This window comes from Osmerus eperlanus, chromosome 12, assembly GCF_963692335.1.
Source record: "Osmerus eperlanus chromosome 12, fOsmEpe2.1, whole genome shotgun sequence".
Taxonomy (NCBI): Eukaryota; Metazoa; Chordata; class Actinopteri; order Osmeriformes; family Osmeridae; genus Osmerus; species Osmerus eperlanus.
In genome coordinates this window covers 10442685-10463270 of record NC_085029.1, presented here as the reverse complement: position 1 = coordinate 10463270, position 20586 = coordinate 10442685, and the positions used below count along the sequence as shown (strand labels likewise).

Genomic DNA, 20586 nt, shown 5'->3' with positions numbered 1-20586 from the left:
GCCCGATCCTGTCAGACATCTTGATTCATGAAGACCTCTCTGGTTTGTGTTTTTCCACCCTCTCTGTCAGCTTCAACTCTTTTCCCTCCCCTTTCTCTCGCTCTCTCTCGCTCTCTCTCTTCTTTTATTGTCTTGTTCTCTGTCATTCTTCATCGTAATCTCTACTTTTAGTCTTTTTCTTTGTTCTCTTTCACACCCGCTCTCTTGCGTTCTCTCCTTGTCTGGTGGGTCACACAGGGATAGGGCTTGTCTGGTGGGTCACACATGGATAGGGCTTGGCAGGGAAGGTGAACGTTGCTTGATGTTGCCAAATGCCAGGAGAATAGAGTACCAAGAAAGTGTCAGCCTGCCTGAGTCGTCCAGACACACATCCCTCCTCTGTGTGAACCCCACATCTACCCAACTCCATACCACCCTTCTCTCCCACCTCTCCTCTCATCCACACAGCCTTCCTCTCTAGCCCTCATCACCCCCCCCCCCTCCCCCTCTTTCGTTCTATACCTAATTGCCCTCCTTTTCTCCACAACAACCCTGCCCCTCTTCTCTTGCGATAATGGCATGGTGTGATCCATCAGGGCTGGGCCTGTCAGGTGGCATTATAAAACCAAGCTGAAGCATGGAGCTCTCCCACACCACACGCTGATCAGCCCTCTGTGAGCCTCCCGTGAGCCATGCATGGAGGATGGGGAGATGGAGACAGACAGACAGGCAGGCTGGCAGGCAGGCTGGCAGGCAGGCTGGCAGGCAGGCAGGCTGGCAGGCAGATACAAGGGAGTAGGCAGGCCACCACAAAGGCTAGGTGTCTCTCTCCACTCTACCCTTCCAAAGCGGCGCCACAGGAAACAAGATATTTCCAACTGTCAGTTACCACTTCAGACCCCAACCAAAGACAACACCAGGCTCATCTGTCCCAGGCATGATTAATGACTGTTTTAATGTCACAGAATGCTAATTTTCTCGTTTGCCTGTTCTTCTCTCTGTGTGTGTGTGTGTGTGGTGACGCAGTTTCACTGACAAGTGGATCCCCAGTGTGATCATCTCGCACCGCTACAAGGCCCAGGACACGCCGGCCAGGAGGACGTTTGAGCAGGCGCTGACTGGGGCCTTCATGTCGGCCGTCATCAAGGACCTGCGGCCCAGCGCGCTGCCTTCGTGGCCAGCCTCATCCGCCACTACACCATGGTGGCCGTGGCCCAGCAGTGTGGTAAGGCACACCACACATCTGCTACTCTTTTCTTCAGCTCTCTTCTCTTTGGATCGCCAACCCCCTTTTTCTTTTTTTTTTTTTTGCACACTCCTGATATTGCCTTCAAGTTTGTCACATGCACATAAGTTCTTGGTAATTAAGTGATTTTTCCAGGCTTTCCCCAACAATGTGCAGTGAAATAAAATACACAAAATGTAGCATTTTCTCTTTCTCTGTCCCTCCCTCCTTCCGCTCCACCCCCAGGTCCGTTCCTGTTGCCGTGCTACCAGCTGGGCAGCCAACCAAGCACTGCCATGTTCCACAGCGAGGAAAACGGCTCCAAGGGCATGGACCCACTGGTCCTGATCGACGCCATCGCTATCTGCATGGCCTACGAGGAGAAGGAGCTGTGCAAGATCGGAGAGGTGGCCCTGGCGGTCATCTTCGACGTGGCCAGCATCATCCTGGGCTCCAAGGAGAGGGTGAGAGAGAGACTGGGGGAGAGAGAGACTGGGGGAGAGAGAGACTGGGGGAGAGAGAGACTGGGGGAGAGAGAGACTGGGGGAGAGAGAGACTGGGGGAGAGAGAGACTGGGGGAGAGAGAGACTGGGTAGAGGGGGGAGAGAGACTGGGTAGAGGGGGGAGAGAGACTGGGTGGAGGGGGGAGAGAGACTGGGTGGAGGGGGGAGAGACTGGCTGGAGGGGAGAGAGACTGGGGGAGAGAGAGACTGGGGGAGAGAGAGACTGGGGGAGAGAGAGACTGGGGGAGAGAGAGACTGGGGGGAGAGAGAGACTGGGGGAGAGAGAGACTGGGGGAGAGAGAGACTGGGGGAGAGCGAGACTGGGTGGAGGGGGGGAGAGAGACTGGGGGAGAGAGAGACTGGGTGGAGGGGGGAGAGAGACTGGAGGGGGGAGAGAGACTGGGTGGTGGGGGGAGAGAGACTGGGGGAGGGGGGAGAGAGACTGGGTGGAGGGGAGAGATATTGGGAAGGATATGAGGGATGGGTGCAGCCACTGTATTCAATAGGACATGGCATCGCTACAAGACTGCAGTGTTTACGCTACCAAGACACAATAAAATAAAGGTGAAATAAAGACACAGTTTACAGACTATCTATGTGCAAATTTTCCACATTGATCGATTACCTTCCTGGCCTTCTATAGCTCAGCAATTTAGGAAAGTTTCGAAAGGTTTGTAAGACCTTCAATGTCCTGTTGAAGTAAATGGAGGACATTCATTTAAGTTGGGGCAATGTCTGTGAAAGCTTTCTGATGACACTTTCTCATTGCCCCCCCCCCCCCCCCCCCCCCAGGCCTGCCAGCTCCCTCTCTTCTCCTACATCGTGGAGCGCCTGTGCGCGTGCTGCTACGAGCAGGCGTGGTACGCCAAGCTGGGGGGCGTGGTCTCCATCAAGTTCCTCATGGAGCGCCTGCCGCTCATCTGGGTGCTGCAGAACCAGCTGACCTTCCTCAAGGCCCTTCTTTTCGTCATGATGGACCTCACAGGAGAGGTAGTGGACCTTCTCTCCACGTCCTGCTCCTGGATCCGATGGTGGAGCAATAGATTCTAAAGAACAACCAACATTCTCATATTTGTTTTCTCGTGTGTCGTGTGTGTGTGTGTGCGCATTTCTCATACCATGGCATGTTCTCCACCCACCAAAACTGTCCCCCCCCCATCTCCTCCCCCCCCCTCCAGGTGTCCAACGGAGCGGTCGCCATGGCGAAAACCACGCTGGAGCAGCTGCTGGTGCGCTGCGCCACGCCCCTGAAGGAGGAGGAGCGCAGCGAGGAGCTGCTGGCCGCCCAGGACAAGTCCTTCCACATGGTGACCCACGACCTGGTGCGCGAGGTCACCTCCCCCAACTCCACCGTCCGCAAGCAGGCCATGCACTCCCTGCAGGTGCTGGCCCAGGTCACCGGGAAGAGCGTCACCATCATCATGGAGCCCCACAAGGAGGTGGGCGTAGGGGGACAGGACTGCAGGGGGGGGGGGGGGGGGGGCGCGCGGGAGGGGGGTCGTCAGGGGCAATAGTGGGGGTCGTCAGGGGTTACCAGCTGGCTTGATCAGGGGCACAAGCAAGGATCTTCAGGGGGCCCTCATGGGACACCGTAGCGTAGAGTCTTGAACAGACTCCTTCTCTGTACGTTCTGAAGGATGTCTGAGTTGTCAGGAGGTGGTGGTCTTCTGGAGCAGGCTGAGGGTCATGCCGCGTCCCTCACAGCCGCTGTCCTCCTCAGGTGTTACAAGACATGGTGCCCCCCAAGAAGCACCTGCTGCGCCACCAGCCGGCCAACGCCCAGATCGGCCTGATGGAGGGCAACACCTTCTGCACCACGCTGCAGCCTCGCCTCTTCACCATGGACCTCAGCGTCATGGAGCACAAGGTCTTCTACACGGAGGTGAGAGGGCAGGGAGATGGTGTGCTGTCGTATCCCTGTAGCATACTGAAGATGCTATAGGGAGATGGGAAAATATATCAAGCGTTTTGGAAGCAGCTTTAGGTGGTTGTCCATGTGGATGGTTGGTCTTGCTGCAGTGTGTAGAAGTGTGTGCTGTTCTCTGACCATGCTTGTGCTCAGCTGCTGAACCTGTGTGAGGCAGAGGACGCTGCTCTGATGAAGCTGCCCTGCTACAAGAGCCTGCCCTCCCTGGTGCCCCTGCGCATCGCTGCCCTCAGTGAGTACATGGGACATGTAGTTCCCACCCCTATTCACTAGACTACAACCAAGCCCACTCATGGGACTGCAAATCATGGGACCTCCTCCAAACTCATTTGGAGTAGACACTGAAGTGTCCCGTGTGTGTGTGTGTGTGTGTGTGTGAAGATGCCCTGGCAGCCTGTAACTACCTTCCCCAGTCGAGGGAGAAGATCATTGCTGCTCTGTTCAAAGCCCTCAACTCCACCAACAGTGAACTGCAGGAGGCCGGGGAGGCATGCATGAGGAAGGTCTGTATACACACACACACACACACACACACACACCAACATACACGCCCTCCCTCTCGTCGTGTCTCCTTTAGGGCTTTGTCCTCTTCACATCCCTGTTTTATTTCCCTTTTCTTCTCATCCCTCAGTTCTTATAACAACTTTCTCCTATTTCGGTAGACTCCCCTCCATCCATTTTCTCCACAGTAACCTCTCCCTCTCCGCCGGGGCTTCATTCCTCCGTGTCCTTCCTCTCCTCCAATCTGCCCCTCTGCGCCGCGGTCTCCCGCCCCATTTCTCCACCTCTCCTCCCCCCCTCATCTTTTCTTCTCGGCCGGGCTAACACTAATGAGCGTTGCCAGCCGGAGATCGATACAGGATGGAGTGTTTGTTCGCCGAGCTGAGAGGAAAATGAATGTGGCGGCCATGCATCATCCCTTCTTGTACGTGCGCGTGTCCTAATTGCAGAGGCCCCTCGGCCTCGGCCCAGCCCTTCAGGCTCGCCGCCCCGGAGCCCTGAAGACGTGCAGATGTAGAATCCTCCACCCCTGATGTCATCATTGTAGAATAAGTGGGGGACGCACACTTTCTGCACATTTGGTTGGTATGGAGGAACTGATGTGTGTGTGTGTGTGTGTGTGTGTCTCTCAGTTCCTGGAAGGGGCCACCATCGAGGTGGACCAGATCCACACCCACATGCGCCCCCTGCTGATGATGCTGGGCGACTACCGCAGCCTGACGCTCAACGTGGTCAACAGGCTCACCTCTGTCACGCGCCTCTTCCCCAACTCCTTCAACGACAAGTTCTGTGACCAGATGATGGTGAGGTTGACCGGGGGGACAGACACACAGGGCTGTCTGTGGTCCTTATCTGATGTTGACCGCTGGCGCTGAGAAGGTGGCTCTGAAAGAAGCAACTCACTCAGTCTTTCTTTCTCTGTGTCTCTCTCTCTCTCTTTCTCAGCAACACCTGAGGAAGTGGATGGAGGTTGTAGTGATAACCCACAAAGGAGGCCAGCGTAGCGATGGCAGTGTGAGTATACACACACAAACACACACACACACACGCGCAGAGAGAGCTCGGTCAATAGAACTGTCTGCTGGCACTAGGGTGTAAAGTGCTCTGTGCACATCTAAGCTATCACACTGTACCCACTGACACCTCAGGAGCCCTGAAGAGGGGGCAGAGTATCCCCTGTACACACACACCTTCCCCCAACACACACACAACACCTACCCACAACACAAAGTCTCCAGCCCCCCCCCCCCCCCCCCCCCCACAGCGTTGTGGCCTCTCCTAGATGAGAAGAGTGGCCATATTACAATCAATGATTAATTAGGCGCCTGGTTGTCGCGGCGCTGCCTCCCCTGTTATCTCCCGGACAGATAACCTTGGTAGACGGGAGGGAAAAGGTGAGGCCGCCCGCCTGCCCGGCCCGGCCCGGCCCTCCTTCCCTCCCACTGAAATAGCCTCCATTCTTTTCCTCCCCCAACCTTTCTTCTCTGCTCAGACGCAGGGAGCTAATGAGATGTAAATTGGACCCCTCTGTTCCTGCCCCCCCCCCCCCCCCCCCCCCAGAGCACAGTGACAGCCGGGTCCTGGGACGACAATGAGAGCAGGGTCACCGGGTCATTGGCTGAGGGGGGAGGGAGGCGAGGAGGGAGGGGGAGGTAGAAGGGTGGATGGAAAGAAGGGATGGGGGTAGGGTCACGGGGGAGAAGAGATGGGGTTGGAGGAGGAGTGACTGACTTGGGGGGGGTGGGCGGAGATGGAGATGGAGGGAAGTTATAGGGCAGGCAGACCCCCGGCTCGGTTTTGATCCTGGGGAAACGGAGGCAGTTTTCCTTTCCCCAAACCCGAGCCCCCCCCCTCTCACTGAAGCAAATGTCAAACCCATGAGTCTTTATTTTTAACTGTGCCATTTGAAACGTCACAGTAACCTTCGCACCCACCTGTTCATCTTACACACACCTGACACACACACACCTGACTCACACACACACATACACACACCTGACTCACACACACCTGACTCACACACACACCTGACTCACACACACACATACACACACCTGACTCACACACACACACCTGACTCACACACACACACCTGACTCACACACACACCTGACTCACATACACGCTGCTTTGCTGACTCTGTCCCCGTTGTTTCCCGTTTCCGGCACAGCCTGCATTGGAGGGCGTGGAGGTGAGACTGGGCCTGGGGTGGCGCCCCCTAGCGGTGACGCTACATCACTGCTGTTGTGGTTGAACCGTAGTTGAACCGTTGTGGTGGTGGTGGTAGCAGTAGTGGTGGTTGGTGGTGGAGTCACCCTGTCATTCTTCTGTGTCTTGTGTGTTCCGTGTTCGTATTCCGTGTGTCGCTCCAGTGGCCTTAGAGCCACTCTAACCCAGTCTAACCCGGTGGTTCCTTCTCACCATAATCACACGCCTTCTGCCATCTAACTCCATCACATAGATGTGTGTAGATAACATGTTACTATGTTAGTTTCCCACTGTACTGAGGCAGCAGGCTTCAACACTGTTTAGAAGCAGGGTTGCTGGATGAGGGAGCAGTCAACTGTACGGTTCTGCTAGATAAAAGTTCTTTCAGTGAAAGGACAACTGCCCTGTAACTAGATGATAGCCTAGATGTGACTCCCTTCATCCTGGCTCCCCTATACATCCCAGGAATAGCCCAGATGTGACCTCTGAATCCAGCAGGGACCTACTCCTGTCTCCTCACAGTGCTGGCCTGTCTGTTTATGTAGGTCCTGGTCCAGGAGGCTCAAGTGAGGTTAACATGCTCTTTTTATCTCTCTCGCTCTCGCTTTCACCCTCTCCAGGAGATGAAGATATGTTCAGCCATCATCAACCTGTTCCACCTGATCCCGGCCGCCCCTCAGACCCTGGTCAAACCCCTGCTGGAAGTGGTCATGAAGACAGAGAGGGCCATGCTCATAGAGGTACAGTCTGCTTGGCGTGTGTGTGTGTGTACATGTGTTTCTTTTGCCCGTGTGTATACACAGACGTGTATGTGCGTTAGGGATGGATGATTGAACGACGTTTTATGTTCAGTTATAATTTTGGCTTCCTATGTCAATGCCAAAGTCGACGGGTAGTCGTGTAACATAACGGCGATCTCAATATTAGGATTTGGGCCTTGGCCTGGGCCTTCACCGAGCAGCCCCAGTGTGTGTCTGCGTGTCTTAACGGGGTCGATCCTCTCCTCCGTCCCCCCCCCAGGCCGGCAGTCCGTTCCGGGAGCCCCTGATCAAGTTCCTGACCCGCCACCCCTCCCAGACCGTGGAGCTGTTCATGATGGAGGCCACGCTCAACGACCCCCAGTGGAGCCGCATGTTCATGGTGACAACATCTCGAAGATGACATTTGGATTCGGATGTCGTTCTCCATGCACATGCAGCAGAGTGATATCCCCCCCCTCCTCCCTGCAGAGCTTCCTGAAGCACAAGGACGCCAAGCCCCTGAGGGACGTGCTGGCCTCCAACCCCAGCCGCTTCGTCCCCCTGCTGGTGCCCACCAGTACTGCAGCCACCGTGCGGCCCGGCTCCCCCTCCACCTCCACCGCCAGGCTGGACCTGCAGTTCCAGGCCATCAAGGTGAACACACACATACACACACACACACACACACACAGAGACCAGACACACACACTTAACGCTGCTGCTAGCTCACGGTGTCACTGTCTTGTCTCTGAGTCTGAGTGGAGCGCAAAATGAAAGTTGTTGAGAAGCTCCGGCCCCAGCCGTGGCCTTCAGACGACCAGTGTCTGAGTAACCCGTGTCTGGTCTCAGATCATCAGTATCATCGTGAAGAACGAGGAGGGCTGGCTGGCCGGGCAGCACTCTCTGGTCAGCCAGCTGAGGAGGGTGTGGGTGAGCGAGGCCTTCCAAGAACGCCACCGCAAGGACAACATGGCCGCCACCAACTGGAAGGAGCCCAAGCTGCTGGCCTTCTGCCTGCTCAGCTACTGCAAGTAAGTGGAGGAGGACACACACACACACACACACGCTCTCTCTTTCCTTGTTTCTCTCTCTCCCTCCCTTTCGGTCCCTGTCTCTCTCGCTCTCCCTCCCTCCTGCGTTGCTGACCTCCTCCTCTCCTCCAGGCGTAACTACTCTGAGATCGAGCTGCTGTTCCAGCTCCTGAGGGCGTTCACCGGCCGCTTCCTCTGCAACATGACCTTCCTGAAGGACTACATGGAGGAGGAGATCCCCAAGAACTACAGCATCGCCCACAAACGAGCCCTCTTCTTCCGCTTCGTGGAGTTCAACGACCCGCACTTCAACGACGAGCTCAAGGCCAAGGTGAGGCGAGAGGATCAGGCTGTGTGTTTGTTTGTGTGTGTGTGTGTGTCCTATGTTGGCTGATTTGTCCTGCTTTTTAGTTGGAAGTGGCTTTGACTTTGTTTCAACCTTTTTCCTTCTGTTGGAGGTCTGTAAGAAAGTGTGTGTGTGTGAGAGACCAGGTGTTTGTGTTTAGTGTGTATGTGCTTAAAAAATATATTGTGTTGGGGCCTGTATGATGCATGCCGGCGCCCTACACACACACACACACACACACACACACGTACACACACACATGGACAGCAACTCCACTGAGTATGTACGGGTCGACAGAAGAGGCTTGCTCTCACACACCCCAGTGGGCCGTCTGGCCAGAACCAAGTTGCAGATTCAGGAACACACACACACTTGTTTATCGCTGGTGTCGCCTTCGCTCGGGCGAGGAGAGGGGCTGTTGGAAAGAGGCTGCTAGAAGATGAAAAGGTTGGGGAGTATGAAGTCATATTTCACTCATGTCATCCTTTTGTCTGTGTTCTCTGCTGAAACACCGGAACGTTCCGGGTTCCTCTCAAATTCTGCTCACATAGTTATTCTCCCCTTAATTGTCTTCCTCTGGCGAGGAACAGATGCCAGGTGTGTGTGTGTGTGAGAGAGACATGCAGAGAGTGGGAGGTAGAGAGTGTGCGTGTGTTTTACCTCCACTGACATTTAAATAATTGACTTAAGCTTTCTCCTGGAATCTTGGCACCGTTGGGAGGTGTGTGTAGCTAGCCTGGCATGCCGATGAAGAGAGGGAAGGGGGGAGAGAGGGAGAGATGGAGAGACACAGACACATATTGAAATGGAGGGAGGGACACAGAGAGAGAGAGAGAACAGCAGCAACCCTGGGTATTGTGCGGTTGGATCTGTCATGGCTGTCTGCCATAGCTGCTGTCCAGACCTCTTCCCTGGACTGAGGTTCACATGACCGAGGAGGAGGAGGAAACACTCAACTGGCTGCTGTTGCATCCCTGTAAACAGTATAGATGATATCGTTTTTTATAGAGATAAGTCAAATCAATGTTTTCTGTTCAACTGCATTCATAGATGTTGTTTGTGTTGCAAACTACTGAGCTCTCCTCATTCTCCTTTCATCTCTTTGTCGCCCGCCCCCCTCCTTTCCTGCCCCCTTCCACCTCCTTCTGCTTTCCTCCCACTATTTCCGCCCCTCCTCCCTTTCCTTCATCCCTCCTCCCTATGTCCCTCATAGCTGAGACAATAGTTGATAAAAAATGATCTAATAGAGCCATACTCCTCCACACCCGCCCCATCCTCCTCCCTCTAACGAGCTGTGTGTGTGTGTGTGTGTGTTACGCACTGTGTGTGCAGCATACGTCTGGCCTCTCCTGAGGAGGTGTGTGGAACAGCCTCACACTGCTGTAACGACACCCGTACACACGCGCGCACACACACACAGACAGACACTAGCTGCAGGGGGGCACTCATCATCCAACGGCACTAGAGTAATGTGTGGCAACGTCTCCCTGATTGATATCACAAAGCTTTGGAAATAATGGGCTCAGACGACTGATTGAGCTTGTGAGTGTGTGTGTGTGTGTGTGTTTTACTGGTTAATGTTAAGGGCTGGAGTATGTGCGGCAGAATCGGTGTCTCTCTAACGAGGCCCATCATTTGAGAGTTCATTAAGAGATTTGAAGCAACTGCAGTCGTTTACTGAGAGCGAGGCTTTCTCTGCTCATACATCTGCCCACCTGTCAGCCGCCACGCGCCTCTCCCCCCTCCTGCAGAGGGGCGTTCACAGCGAGGGGCAGAGCGAGGGACGGGGCGGGGCGAGGGGCGGGGCGAGGCACATGGCTCTTTGTTTCTTTTGACTGCCTTGTCACCTGCAGCTGCTTCTTCATTCGCTGAGAGAGGACAGGAGGAATGTTGATAGACCCTAGGTTTGCTGTTTCCTGGGCATATCTGTTAAAGTACCTGTGTCCAGGATGTCTGAGTGTGTGTGTGTGTGTGTGTGTGTGTGTGTATCTGTGAGTGTCTCTTGTGTCTGTGTGTGTGCCCTCGGCTGACCCCCTGTGTTGCTCCTGCTTCCTGTCCTCCAGGTGTTGCAGCACATCCTGAACCCAGCCTTCCTCTACAGCTTTGAGAAGGGGGAGGGGGAGCAGCTCCTGGGCCCCCCCAACCCTGAGGGGGACAACCCCGAGAGCATCACCAGCGTCTTCATCACCAAGGTAACCACCTACACACACTTTCACACATATAGACACACACACACCTACCCACACTTTCACACATACAGATACACACACACACATACACACATGCACGCTCTCTCAGACAGGCTCACACATTCACATACTCACACACACAAACATCCATCTCTTCCCCCCCCCCCCCCCCCTTATCATTCCACCAGGACTCTGTCCCTGGTCATCCCTTTATTCTCCATCTCCTTCAACCTTTCCTCCATGCTCATTCTCTCTCTCACTCATCCTCCTGTCCCTCGTCCATCCTGCGGCTCTTCTGTCCTCTTGTCGTCACCTCCCTCGTCCCTCTCTCCTCCCATTATGGGTTCCATCCATCAGGCCAGACCATAATGTCTTGCTCTGGGTGAGGTAAATGTCAGCGTTGCCATAGTGAAAGGTCAGTGTTTGTTTGCGTAAGTGTAAATGAGACCACAGGCTAGGCGCACCCAGCAGTGTTGAATGTTCCGGTATGGTCTGAGCTCACACACACCGCCCACACACACACACACAACACAAAGAAGAAGAAAAAAACGGAACGTTTTTAGTCAGGATCATGTTCCACGGAATAGTGTCTAGGCAAATAGACCGTCCCCCCTCTCATCATAGTAGACCTGGGAAGACGACAAGGACACGCATCAACTGGTAACCCGCACATATCAGATCACAGGATCAAGCTGACCTCAGATCCCCCCCCCTCCCCGACCGTCTGATGTGTAACCCCTCCACCCCCATGACCGTCTGTGATGTGTAACCCCTCCCCATGACCGTCTGTGATGTGTAACCCCTCCCCCCCCCCATGACCGTCTGTGATGTGTAACCCCTCCCCCCCCCCATGACCGTCTGTGATGTGTAACCCCTCCCCCTCCCCATGACCGTCTGTGATGTGTAACCCCTCCCCATGACCGTCTGTGATGTGTAACCCCTCCCCATGACCGTCTGTGATGTGTAACCCCTCCCCCCCCCCATGACCGTCTGTGATGTGTAACCCCTCCCCCCCCCATGACCGTCTGTGATGTGTAACCCCTCCCCCCCCATGACCGTCTGTGATGTGTAACCCCTCCCCCCCCCCATGACCGTCTGTGATGTGTAACCCCTCCCCCCCCCATGACCGTCTGTGATGTGTAACCCCTCCCCCTCCCCATGACCGTCTGTGATGTGTAACCCCTCCCCCCCCCCATGACCGTCTGTGATGTGTAACCCCTCCCCCTCCCCATGACCGTCTGTGATGTGTAACCCCTCCCCCCCCCATGACCGTCTGTGATGTGTAACCCCTCCCCCTCCCCATGACCGTCTGTGATGTGTAACCCCTCCCCCCCCCCATGACCGTCTGTGATGTGTAACCCCTCCCCCCCCCCATGACCGTCTGTGATGTGTAACCCCTCCCCCCCCCCATGACCGTCTGTGATGTGTAACCCCTCCCCCTCCCCATGACCGTCTGTGATGTGTAACCCCTCCCCATGACCGTCTGTGATGTGTAACCCCTCCCCCTCCCCATGACCGTCTGTGATGTGTAACCCCTCCCCCTCCCCATGACCGTCTGTGATGTGTAACCCCTCCCCAGGTGCTGGACCCGGAGAAGCAGGCTGACCTGCTGGACTCCCTGCGCATCTACCTGCTCCAGTTCTCCACCCTGCTGGTGGAGCACGCTCCCCACCACATCCACGACAACAACAAGTCCCGCAACAGCAAGCTGCGGCGCCTCATGACCTTTGCCTGGCCCTGCCTGCTGCCCAAGGCCTGCGTGGACCCCGCCTGCAAGTACAGCGGGCACCTCCTCCTCGCGCACATCATCGCAAAGTTCGCCATCCACAAGAAGATCGTCCTGCAGGTGAGGAGGAGGAGGAGGAAGAGGGGTGGTGGGGTGGTGGAGAAGCTGAGGTGAAGTTCACACACGGGGTCGAGGAAGGAAGGATCTTCTGACGAGAGCTTTGTGTGTGTGTGTGTGTGTCTGTGTGTGTGTGTGCGCTCCCTCCCGTGGCCCCCAGGTCTTCCACAGCCTGCTGAAGGCCCACACCATGGAGGCACGGGCCATCGTGCGGCAGGCCATGGCCATCCTGACGCCGGCCGTTCCCGCCCGCATGGAGGACGGCCACCAGATGCTGACCCACTGGACCCGCAAGATTATCGTGGAGGAGGGCCACACCGTGCCCCAGCTGGTGCACATACTGCACCTCATAGTGCAGCACTTCAGGGTGGGCACGCACACAACCTTCACAGTCACACACACACTTTCACAGGCACACACTTTCACAGGCACACACTTTCACAGGCACACACTTTCACAGGCACACACTTTCACAGGCACACACTTTCACAGGCACACACTTTCACCGACACACACACTTTCACCGACACACACACTTTCACTGACACACACACTTTCACTGACACACACACTTTCACTGACACACACACTTTCACTGACACACACACTTTCACTGACACACACTTTCACTGACACACACTTTCACTGACACACACTTTCACAGTCACACGCATACGTTCTGAGTATATATTTAGAGGCAGCCGCATATCCGCTACGGAAACCTCCAAACCCATATGTGTACGCACGTCATTCATCACTGGTCCTCGGATAGGCACGCGCGCGCACACACACACACGCCAACAGACACACGACCTGTCTCATCGTAATCATCCTGGCTGGCCTTGGTAAGTGACATTTAGTGAGAGTGGATTGGTGTGTATGAGCTCCTTTCCATCCATTCTCTGACACGCAGCTCTCTCTGCCTCCATGACTAATCCATACTAATCACATCAGCATAATCACACCAGGGACTCTCACTGGAAAATGATAGGCAGCTGTGTGTGTGTGTGATGGACAGGCCCTAGTCCCCTCTGCTGGGCCCAGTCAGCCATCAGCAGTAATTACTCTCCATTTTGAAGATGTGAACGGCTTTCATATCATCTAGCCTATACTGACAGCCTTCAGATTGGAGTCTGATCTCTCTCTCTCTCCCATGTGTGACAATTTGTGTGGACCTAAACGTCAAGCGTAAGAGTCAGACTGGGTACATCGTGAGGCTAACGGTCGCCGGTTCAGAATTGAGCGTCCTAGTAATGCTGTTGTTCTTCTGTAACCTGCCCCCCCCACAGGTGTACTACCCAGTCAGGCACCACCTGGTGCAGCACATGATCAGCGCCATGCAGCGCCTGGGCTTCACGCCCAGCGTGACCATCGAGCAGAGGAAGCTGGCCGTGGACCTGGCCGAGGTCGTCATCAAGTGGGAGCTGCAGAGGATCAAGGACCAGCAGGTGAGAGAGTTGAGACGGGCCCGCACACACACACGTGCACTCTACACTCCATCACTACCCCCTCCCCTCACTGCTTCCCAGTAGAACTGTAAGGTATCATGACATGATGGGTAACTCTCTCCCCCCTCAGCCTGAGTCTGAATCTGACCCGGCCCCCTCTGGAGAGGGCTCCTGCCCGGCGACAGGAGCCGGGGTGAAGAGGGGCCTCTCCATGGACGCTGCCTCCTCCTCCTCTTCCTCCTCCTCGTCCGCCTCCTCCTCCTCCGCCGCCGCCACTCCCGGGCCGGACGCCAAGAGGTTCCGCACCGCCGCCGGCGCCGTGTCCACGGTAACAGCACCCAAACCACCGGTAAAGGAGGCAGAGCAGACCTGGGGCGGAACCCGCTGATACACCTCTCAATGGAGATTCTGTCCTTCTCCACCTCCCTCTGACCCCCCTCCCTTTCCCTGTTTCTATCTCTCTCTCTCTTGCCCTCTCTGTGGCTCTTTGTTGTTCTCCCGCTCGCTCTCCCCCCCAATGGAGGTTTGTTATAGTAACTTGATATGGGTCTGTGAAGCCAGCATGTACAACATCTTCCATCTCTTTTCTCACACTTGTCATCCCTCTTTCTTATTTGTATTGGTATATAAAATGTGTTTGTGCATGCTCTAAGATGGTACCAACGTTCGTGTGTGTCTAGGTGTTTGGCCGTAGTCAGTCCATGCCAGGCACGGAGACCCTGCTCACCAAGCCGGTAGAGAAACAACACACTGACACCGTGGTCAACTTCCTCATCAGGATCGCCTGCCAGGTAACACACACACACACACACACACACACACACACACACACACACACACACACACACACGACTCCCTCAGACCACCTGGTCTCAGTGGTCTAGATAGGACACCATTGACAGTCATGCGCACACACACACACACACACACACACAGAGATTTGAGCAGGGCAGGCGACCTCTGGTTGTTACAAACACAGCTGTCCCCTGCACGCAGTGACAGAGCTGTCCTTGGTTGTGTTGGGGCTGTCACCTTGACTAGACTGTAGGGGTCACCAGACTGTACCTACACACTGGGACGTCTGCCATCTTAACATACACACACACACACACAGGACCGAGACCCCTGGACATGCATGGGATACCTAATACCACCGTGATGGGACCGGAGTTATGGTGGTTACAATCAGGCTGATGAGGATGTTGCTGTGGAAATGGTGACCGTGATGATGATGAGGCCCCTCCCCCCCAGGTGAATGACAGCACCAGCGTGGCCGGCTCCCCAGGAGAGCTGTTGTCACGGCGCTGCGTGAGCCTGATGAAGACTGCTCTCAGACCCGACATGTGGCCCAGGGCGGAGCTCAAACTGCAGTGGTTCGACAAGCTGCTCATGACCGTGGTGAGTCCCTCCTCTGCTCCGCTGTGCTCTCCTCTCTCTCCTCCTCCTCTCCTCCGCTGTGCTCTCCTCTCTCTCCTCCTCTGCTCCGCTGTGCTCTGCTGTCCTGGTCCTGTATCTCCCTGGGCCTCGTCTCTCCAGGACCACTGAACACACGCCAGGTGTGTTCCCCCTGGTGCGTGTGTGCTGTCCTGGGGGAGGCCCTCCTCTTCCAAGCTGTCCGCGGCTCCAATCCAGTCGTGTGTCGCCGTGGCCCCCAGAGCTCCGTGTGGCGCTCTCTCTGGTGACTCGCTCTCTCTCAGCCCAGCATCCTGGCCATGGCGTCTGGCTGTGTTTTGGGCTCCAGCACTTTTGTCTCTTATCTGTAATACGGTGACTGGAGGCGGCGCGGAAGTTAATGACTAAATAATGACAGCAGGGAGATAACCGGAGTCCACCAGGACTGCACTGCCCTCCTCTCCCACCTGTTATCCTCCTGTTCAAATCCCCACTCTCTCTCTCTCATTTTCACCCACTCTCCATCCCATTCTCCAGAGGTTATCTCAGCTGAGCTTCGTGTCTTGTCTGTCTGACTGCAGCTTAAATGTTTTGCAACCCCCCCCACCCTCTTCTCTCCTCTTCCCCCCACCCCGCCTCTTCTCCTCCCACTCTCCTCCTCCTCTCCTACGCCCTCTAATGTCGTCTGATCCACTCCACCCCCCCCCCCCCCCCCAGACCTATTTTCTTCCCAAATCTCTGAGCCCCGCTCCCCAGGGACAGAGCAGGACTGGCCAACAGCCTTATCCAGTCTAATGAACAAGTCTCTAAATTAGATTTGCTTTGTATGATCTCATTCTTCAGCCTTGTCACTGATTAAGGAGCTGGTACAGACACACACACACACACACACACACCAAGGGGCATGGAGTAACAATGAATGCACACACACACACACACACAACCCACCCTTCTCCCAATCCTCCTGAGACCAGGCTCCATTTTGTTTCAGGAAACTCCGATCGATTGTCCCCAGGTTAGGTCAGAGCCTTATCACATGAGTCACCTTGTTTATTAGGCTGGATTAGCCCCGGGATCTGTCTAGATTAGCTCTAATCTTTATCAGATGAACCTCCCCCTGCTGCTCTGGGGGGGTCGATGACTGTTTAGACGACATTTAACAACAGCTTCTGGTTATTGTTCTGTAATTGCTGGTAATCTCTCGGGTTTTGTTGAAGCGTTGTGTATGCTGATTTGGTTTGTATTTTCTAATGTGACAAAGCTCTCTCTTTCTCCTTTCTTCCCCTCTTCTGTTTTTCACCATTGCCACACCTCGATCATTTCCTAACCCTCCCTCCCTCCCTTCCCCTTCCAGGAGCAGCCAGCCCAGGCCAACTTCTCCAACATCTGCACAGGCCTGGAGATCCTCTGCTTCCTGCTGACGGTGCTCCAGTCCCCGGCCATCCTGGCCCACTTCAAGCCCCTGCAGAGGGGCATCGCCGCCTGCATGACCTGCAGCAACACCAAGGTCCTCCGGGCCGTCCACTCCCTGCTGTCCAGGCTCATGAGCATCTTCCCCACTGAGCCCAGTGAGTTTGGACGACACACACACATCTGGACTGACACACTCAGAGGCTTCCATTCTATGTCGGCAGCATTTCTGTCCTCTGAAGTGTTTCTCTCTCTCTCTCAGGTACTTCCACCGTGGCGTCTAAGTACGAGGAGCTGGAGTGCCTGTATGCTGCCGTGGGAAAGGTCATCTACGAGGGCCTCACCAACTACGAGAAGACCACCAGTAGTGCTAACCCTACCCAGCTGTTTGGTGAGACCCTTTCCCCCCTCACGCTTAATAACTTTCACTAACACACACGGGGCTCCCTGAGTCCAGCCGGCAAGGCTGTGAGTGTGTCTCCAGCCTGGAGCACAGGGCTAGCATCTGGCCTCTCAGAGAGAGCCTGGGCGTCTAGGGACCAGATCTGTTACACACACACACACACACACACACATACACGCAATCTCCCTTTTCGCCCCTTCTCCAAATATGCAGCCAGATGCCAGTCCCAGCAAAAAAATCAAAATATCTGCTTATTTTTAATACATGAAGCTAAAACTCTCCACTTACACGGCGATGGCAGTTTTTCCATGTTTCTGTCTAAGTAAGTGCAGCATCTCTGGGCCCACGGTGACAAATGGAGGGCCATCGAAGAGCTCACGCTATTGGATACGGGCTGCCCAGGACGACAGCCCTAGTCAATAGGGCTGACTTCCTGTCCTGTGTCCTGGGGGGTAGAGTTCTGTAAGGGGTGTGTGTGTGTGTGTGTGCGCGCGGTAGGGTACAGTTCCTATCCAGGCTGTATTGATACATGTGTCTGGCCCTGGGTGACACCTTCCACATTTGTCTCCCCCCCTGTCTCTGGGGAGATGAACTGAGGAAGCCATTACTCATGCTTCTCTCTCTCCCCCTTCTCTCTCCTCTCCTCCCTCTCTCCTCCTCTCAGTATACCAGGAACTCTTGTTATTTAGAGACTCTCCCGTGTCCTTGCGGCTCAACTGCACCTCACAAACCAGATGGCCACACCCACAGATAGAAACTTGCTGTGCGTGTGCGTGTGTCCTCGACTAAAAGAGTGAGGATCATGACTAAAGTGATACTCAACCCCCCCACCCCCTCCCCTCTGTGTTTTGCAGGAACTCTGATGATCCTGAAATCTGCCTGCAGCTATAACTCCAGCTACATCGACCGGCTCATATCCGTGTTCATGCGCTCGCTCCAGAAGATGGTCCGGGAACATCTGAGCCCTCAGCAGGCCAACCCTGGAGCCACAGAGACCAGCACAGGTACACACACACATACCCCTGCGCTCCCCTCCTACAGATTCAGCCTCACCAGCTCTCCCAGTAGATACCTTACCAGTTCCCAGTAAGGCTGGGCTCAGGTAACCTGCTTTCTCTTTGTGTGTGTGTGTGTGTGTGTGCGTGCGCGCGCGCGTGTGTGTGTGAGAGAGAGACTGAGGTCACTGCATTGGTCTCCACATACTCCAGTTACCGGCCCTCCCAGTTCTGTCTGCCCACACTACACACACTGTCCTGTGTGAGTACCTGAACTTGCCTGGTGACATTTCGACTGGAGGGGGAGGGTTTACACCCCCACCACACACTCAGTAGCTCAGATATCCCCCTATCTCAGCTCCGCTACAAAGCCCTCTACAGCCCTGTGAATGTCTTTGAGGGTCAGGCAGATCCACAAGCCAGATACCACGTCTCACTAGGGGTTCCAAACACACACACACACACGCGCGCACTCACACACAAACACACACACACACTATCTTTCTCACGCACACACACTCTCACTCAGGCCAGGTACACCAGTCCCAGGGGGAGTGTTTCTTAGTTCCGGTGTCCTCCCAGCATTGTCCCAGCCAGTGCCTCGGGCTGAGGCTCGCACACTGGCATCTTGTGTCTGCTTAGAAGAGAGACCGCAAACCAGGTCAGCCACTGTTGGAGCTTGAAAGCAGAGACTGTGCTGTCGGGCAGGACCGTGTGTTTCCTCTCGTCGTCTGGCCATTCTTCCAGTAAGATTAGCTGTCCCATGTGTGAAGGACCGGGAAAGACGGCTTTCAGTGCATGCCAGACCCTGGACCTTCTGTGCTTGTTCGTCCACACCCGACACACACACACACAAACAAACTCGCTCAAACACCCCAGTGTGAGGCGTTATGGGGTGTTTAGACTGATTCCTAATGACACTGTGTTCTCTGTGGAGGGGAAAACCCGAATCCATAGGGATGTAAAAAACCATGGCAGAGCGTCATCGTAACGAGAGTGCAGAATGAGGTCACATCCGGCAGGGTGTGTGTGTGTGGGGGGTGGGGGTTCCATGATGTCGCAATCGACTCCCAGTGATGTGGTTCCAAGCCCCTTGACCCCTGACCTCTCCCGCCCTCAGTGACCAGCGAGCTGGTGATGCTGAGCCTGGACCTGGTGAAGACCCGCCTGTCCGTCATGAGCATGGAGATGAGGAAGAACTTCATCCAGGTCATCCTCACCTCGCTCATCGAGAAGTCGCCCGACGCCAAGATCCTGCGCGCCGTGGTCAAGATCGTGGAGGAGTGGGTGAAGAACAACTCCCCCATGGCAGCCAATCAGGTGAGAGGATGCAGGCGGATTCCTCCCCCGGCAGGAGGGGGGGAGAAGAGGAGGGGGGGGTGGAAGAGTTAGGGAGGAGAGGATGGGTTGATGGGAGCAGAGGAGGGGTGGATGAGCAGGGGAGGGAGGCTGGCTGGAGGGGTGGAGGAAAGGAGCAAAGGTGCTTCCACTCACTTCCTGATGCATTAAAGATAAATGGACTAAATCAATCTGCTCCCTCTCTCATCTTCACATCCTCTGTGTCTCTATCTATCTCTCTCAATCTATCTCTATCTATCCATCTCTCTCTCTACCTCCACCAGATGCCTAACCTGAGAGAGAAGTCCATCCTGTTGGTGAAGATGATGACCTACATCGAGAAGCGTTTCCCTGACGACCTTGAGCTAAACGCCCAGTTCCTGGACCTCGTTAATTACGTCTACAGGTAATCGCCCTCATCAATCACCCGGCCAGCTGTGTGGACACACACTATCCATCTATATGAGGGGAGAAGAGATAGGGAATGAGTGAGTGCAGACACACACACACACAGTTACAGAGCTAGAGAGAAATTGAATATTTAGTGAAGGAGGTGTAGACAGAAATAAAGTGTAAAAGGAATGGCTTTTTGCCTGGAGGCCTTGACAAGAGGAGACCTAAGCGTACCACTTACCAAACAGAAAGGGAGGGGGGAGGAGGGGGAGGCAGGTGGGACGAGGAGAGGGCAGGGAGGTGAGGGCGAGAACAAGAAGAGTTTGCCCTTGGAATGGAGCCCAACTCTTTAGTCCACTGCCAGACATGATGCTGTGCTCACTGAGACACACACACACCCACAGGTTTGAGGTGGCCTCCTGCATTCTTACACAGCCACACCCCCCCCCCCCCTTCTCTATTCTCTTGAAGAGGACCCGCGAGGCCCATTCCCAAGTAGTAGAATGATGTAGAAATGATGGCACTGGTTATGACTGCTGTTTAAGGTGAGGAGAAACGGTTTGATGTTTCCAGCTACTCCCCTCCCTCAGAGAGACAGCTTTACAACATCTGTTTTCTTCCTCATCTCTCTCTGCCCCGGTGTGACCCTCCTAGCCACGTGTCTTCAACGCATCAATCTTTTTACACGTATATTATTATTATGTTCTTCGAAATA

General features: G+C 55.0%; 1 protein-coding gene across 1 annotated transcript in view; it reads left to right on the top strand.

Moving 5' to 3' along the window:
• trrap (transformation/transcription domain-associated protein) overlaps window positions 1–20586 on the top strand; it is a 50114-nt gene that overhangs the window by 7631 nt on the left and 21897 nt on the right. Inside the window, 28 exon segments of the mRNA XM_062475371.1 lie at window positions 1006–1148; window positions 1151–1204; window positions 1451–1668; window positions 2500–2697; window positions 2886–3146; window positions 3428–3589; window positions 3770–3866; window positions 4016–4137; window positions 4768–4938; window positions 5081–5149; window positions 6306–6326; window positions 6964–7083; window positions 7364–7483; window positions 7573–7737; window positions 7933–8114; window positions 8247–8445; window positions 10524–10652; window positions 12229–12495; window positions 12653–12859; window positions 13782–13940; window positions 14071–14268; window positions 14621–14731; window positions 15192–15338; window positions 16687–16900; window positions 17005–17133; window positions 18000–18149; window positions 19261–19460; window positions 19763–19884. Coding sequence (XP_062331355.1) covers window positions 1006–1148; window positions 1151–1204; window positions 1451–1668; window positions 2500–2697; window positions 2886–3146; window positions 3428–3589; window positions 3770–3866; window positions 4016–4137; window positions 4768–4938; window positions 5081–5149; window positions 6306–6326; window positions 6964–7083; window positions 7364–7483; window positions 7573–7737; window positions 7933–8114; window positions 8247–8445; window positions 10524–10652; window positions 12229–12495; window positions 12653–12859; window positions 13782–13940; window positions 14071–14268; window positions 14621–14731; window positions 15192–15338; window positions 16687–16900; window positions 17005–17133; window positions 18000–18149; window positions 19261–19460; window positions 19763–19884 — 4335 coding nt within the window.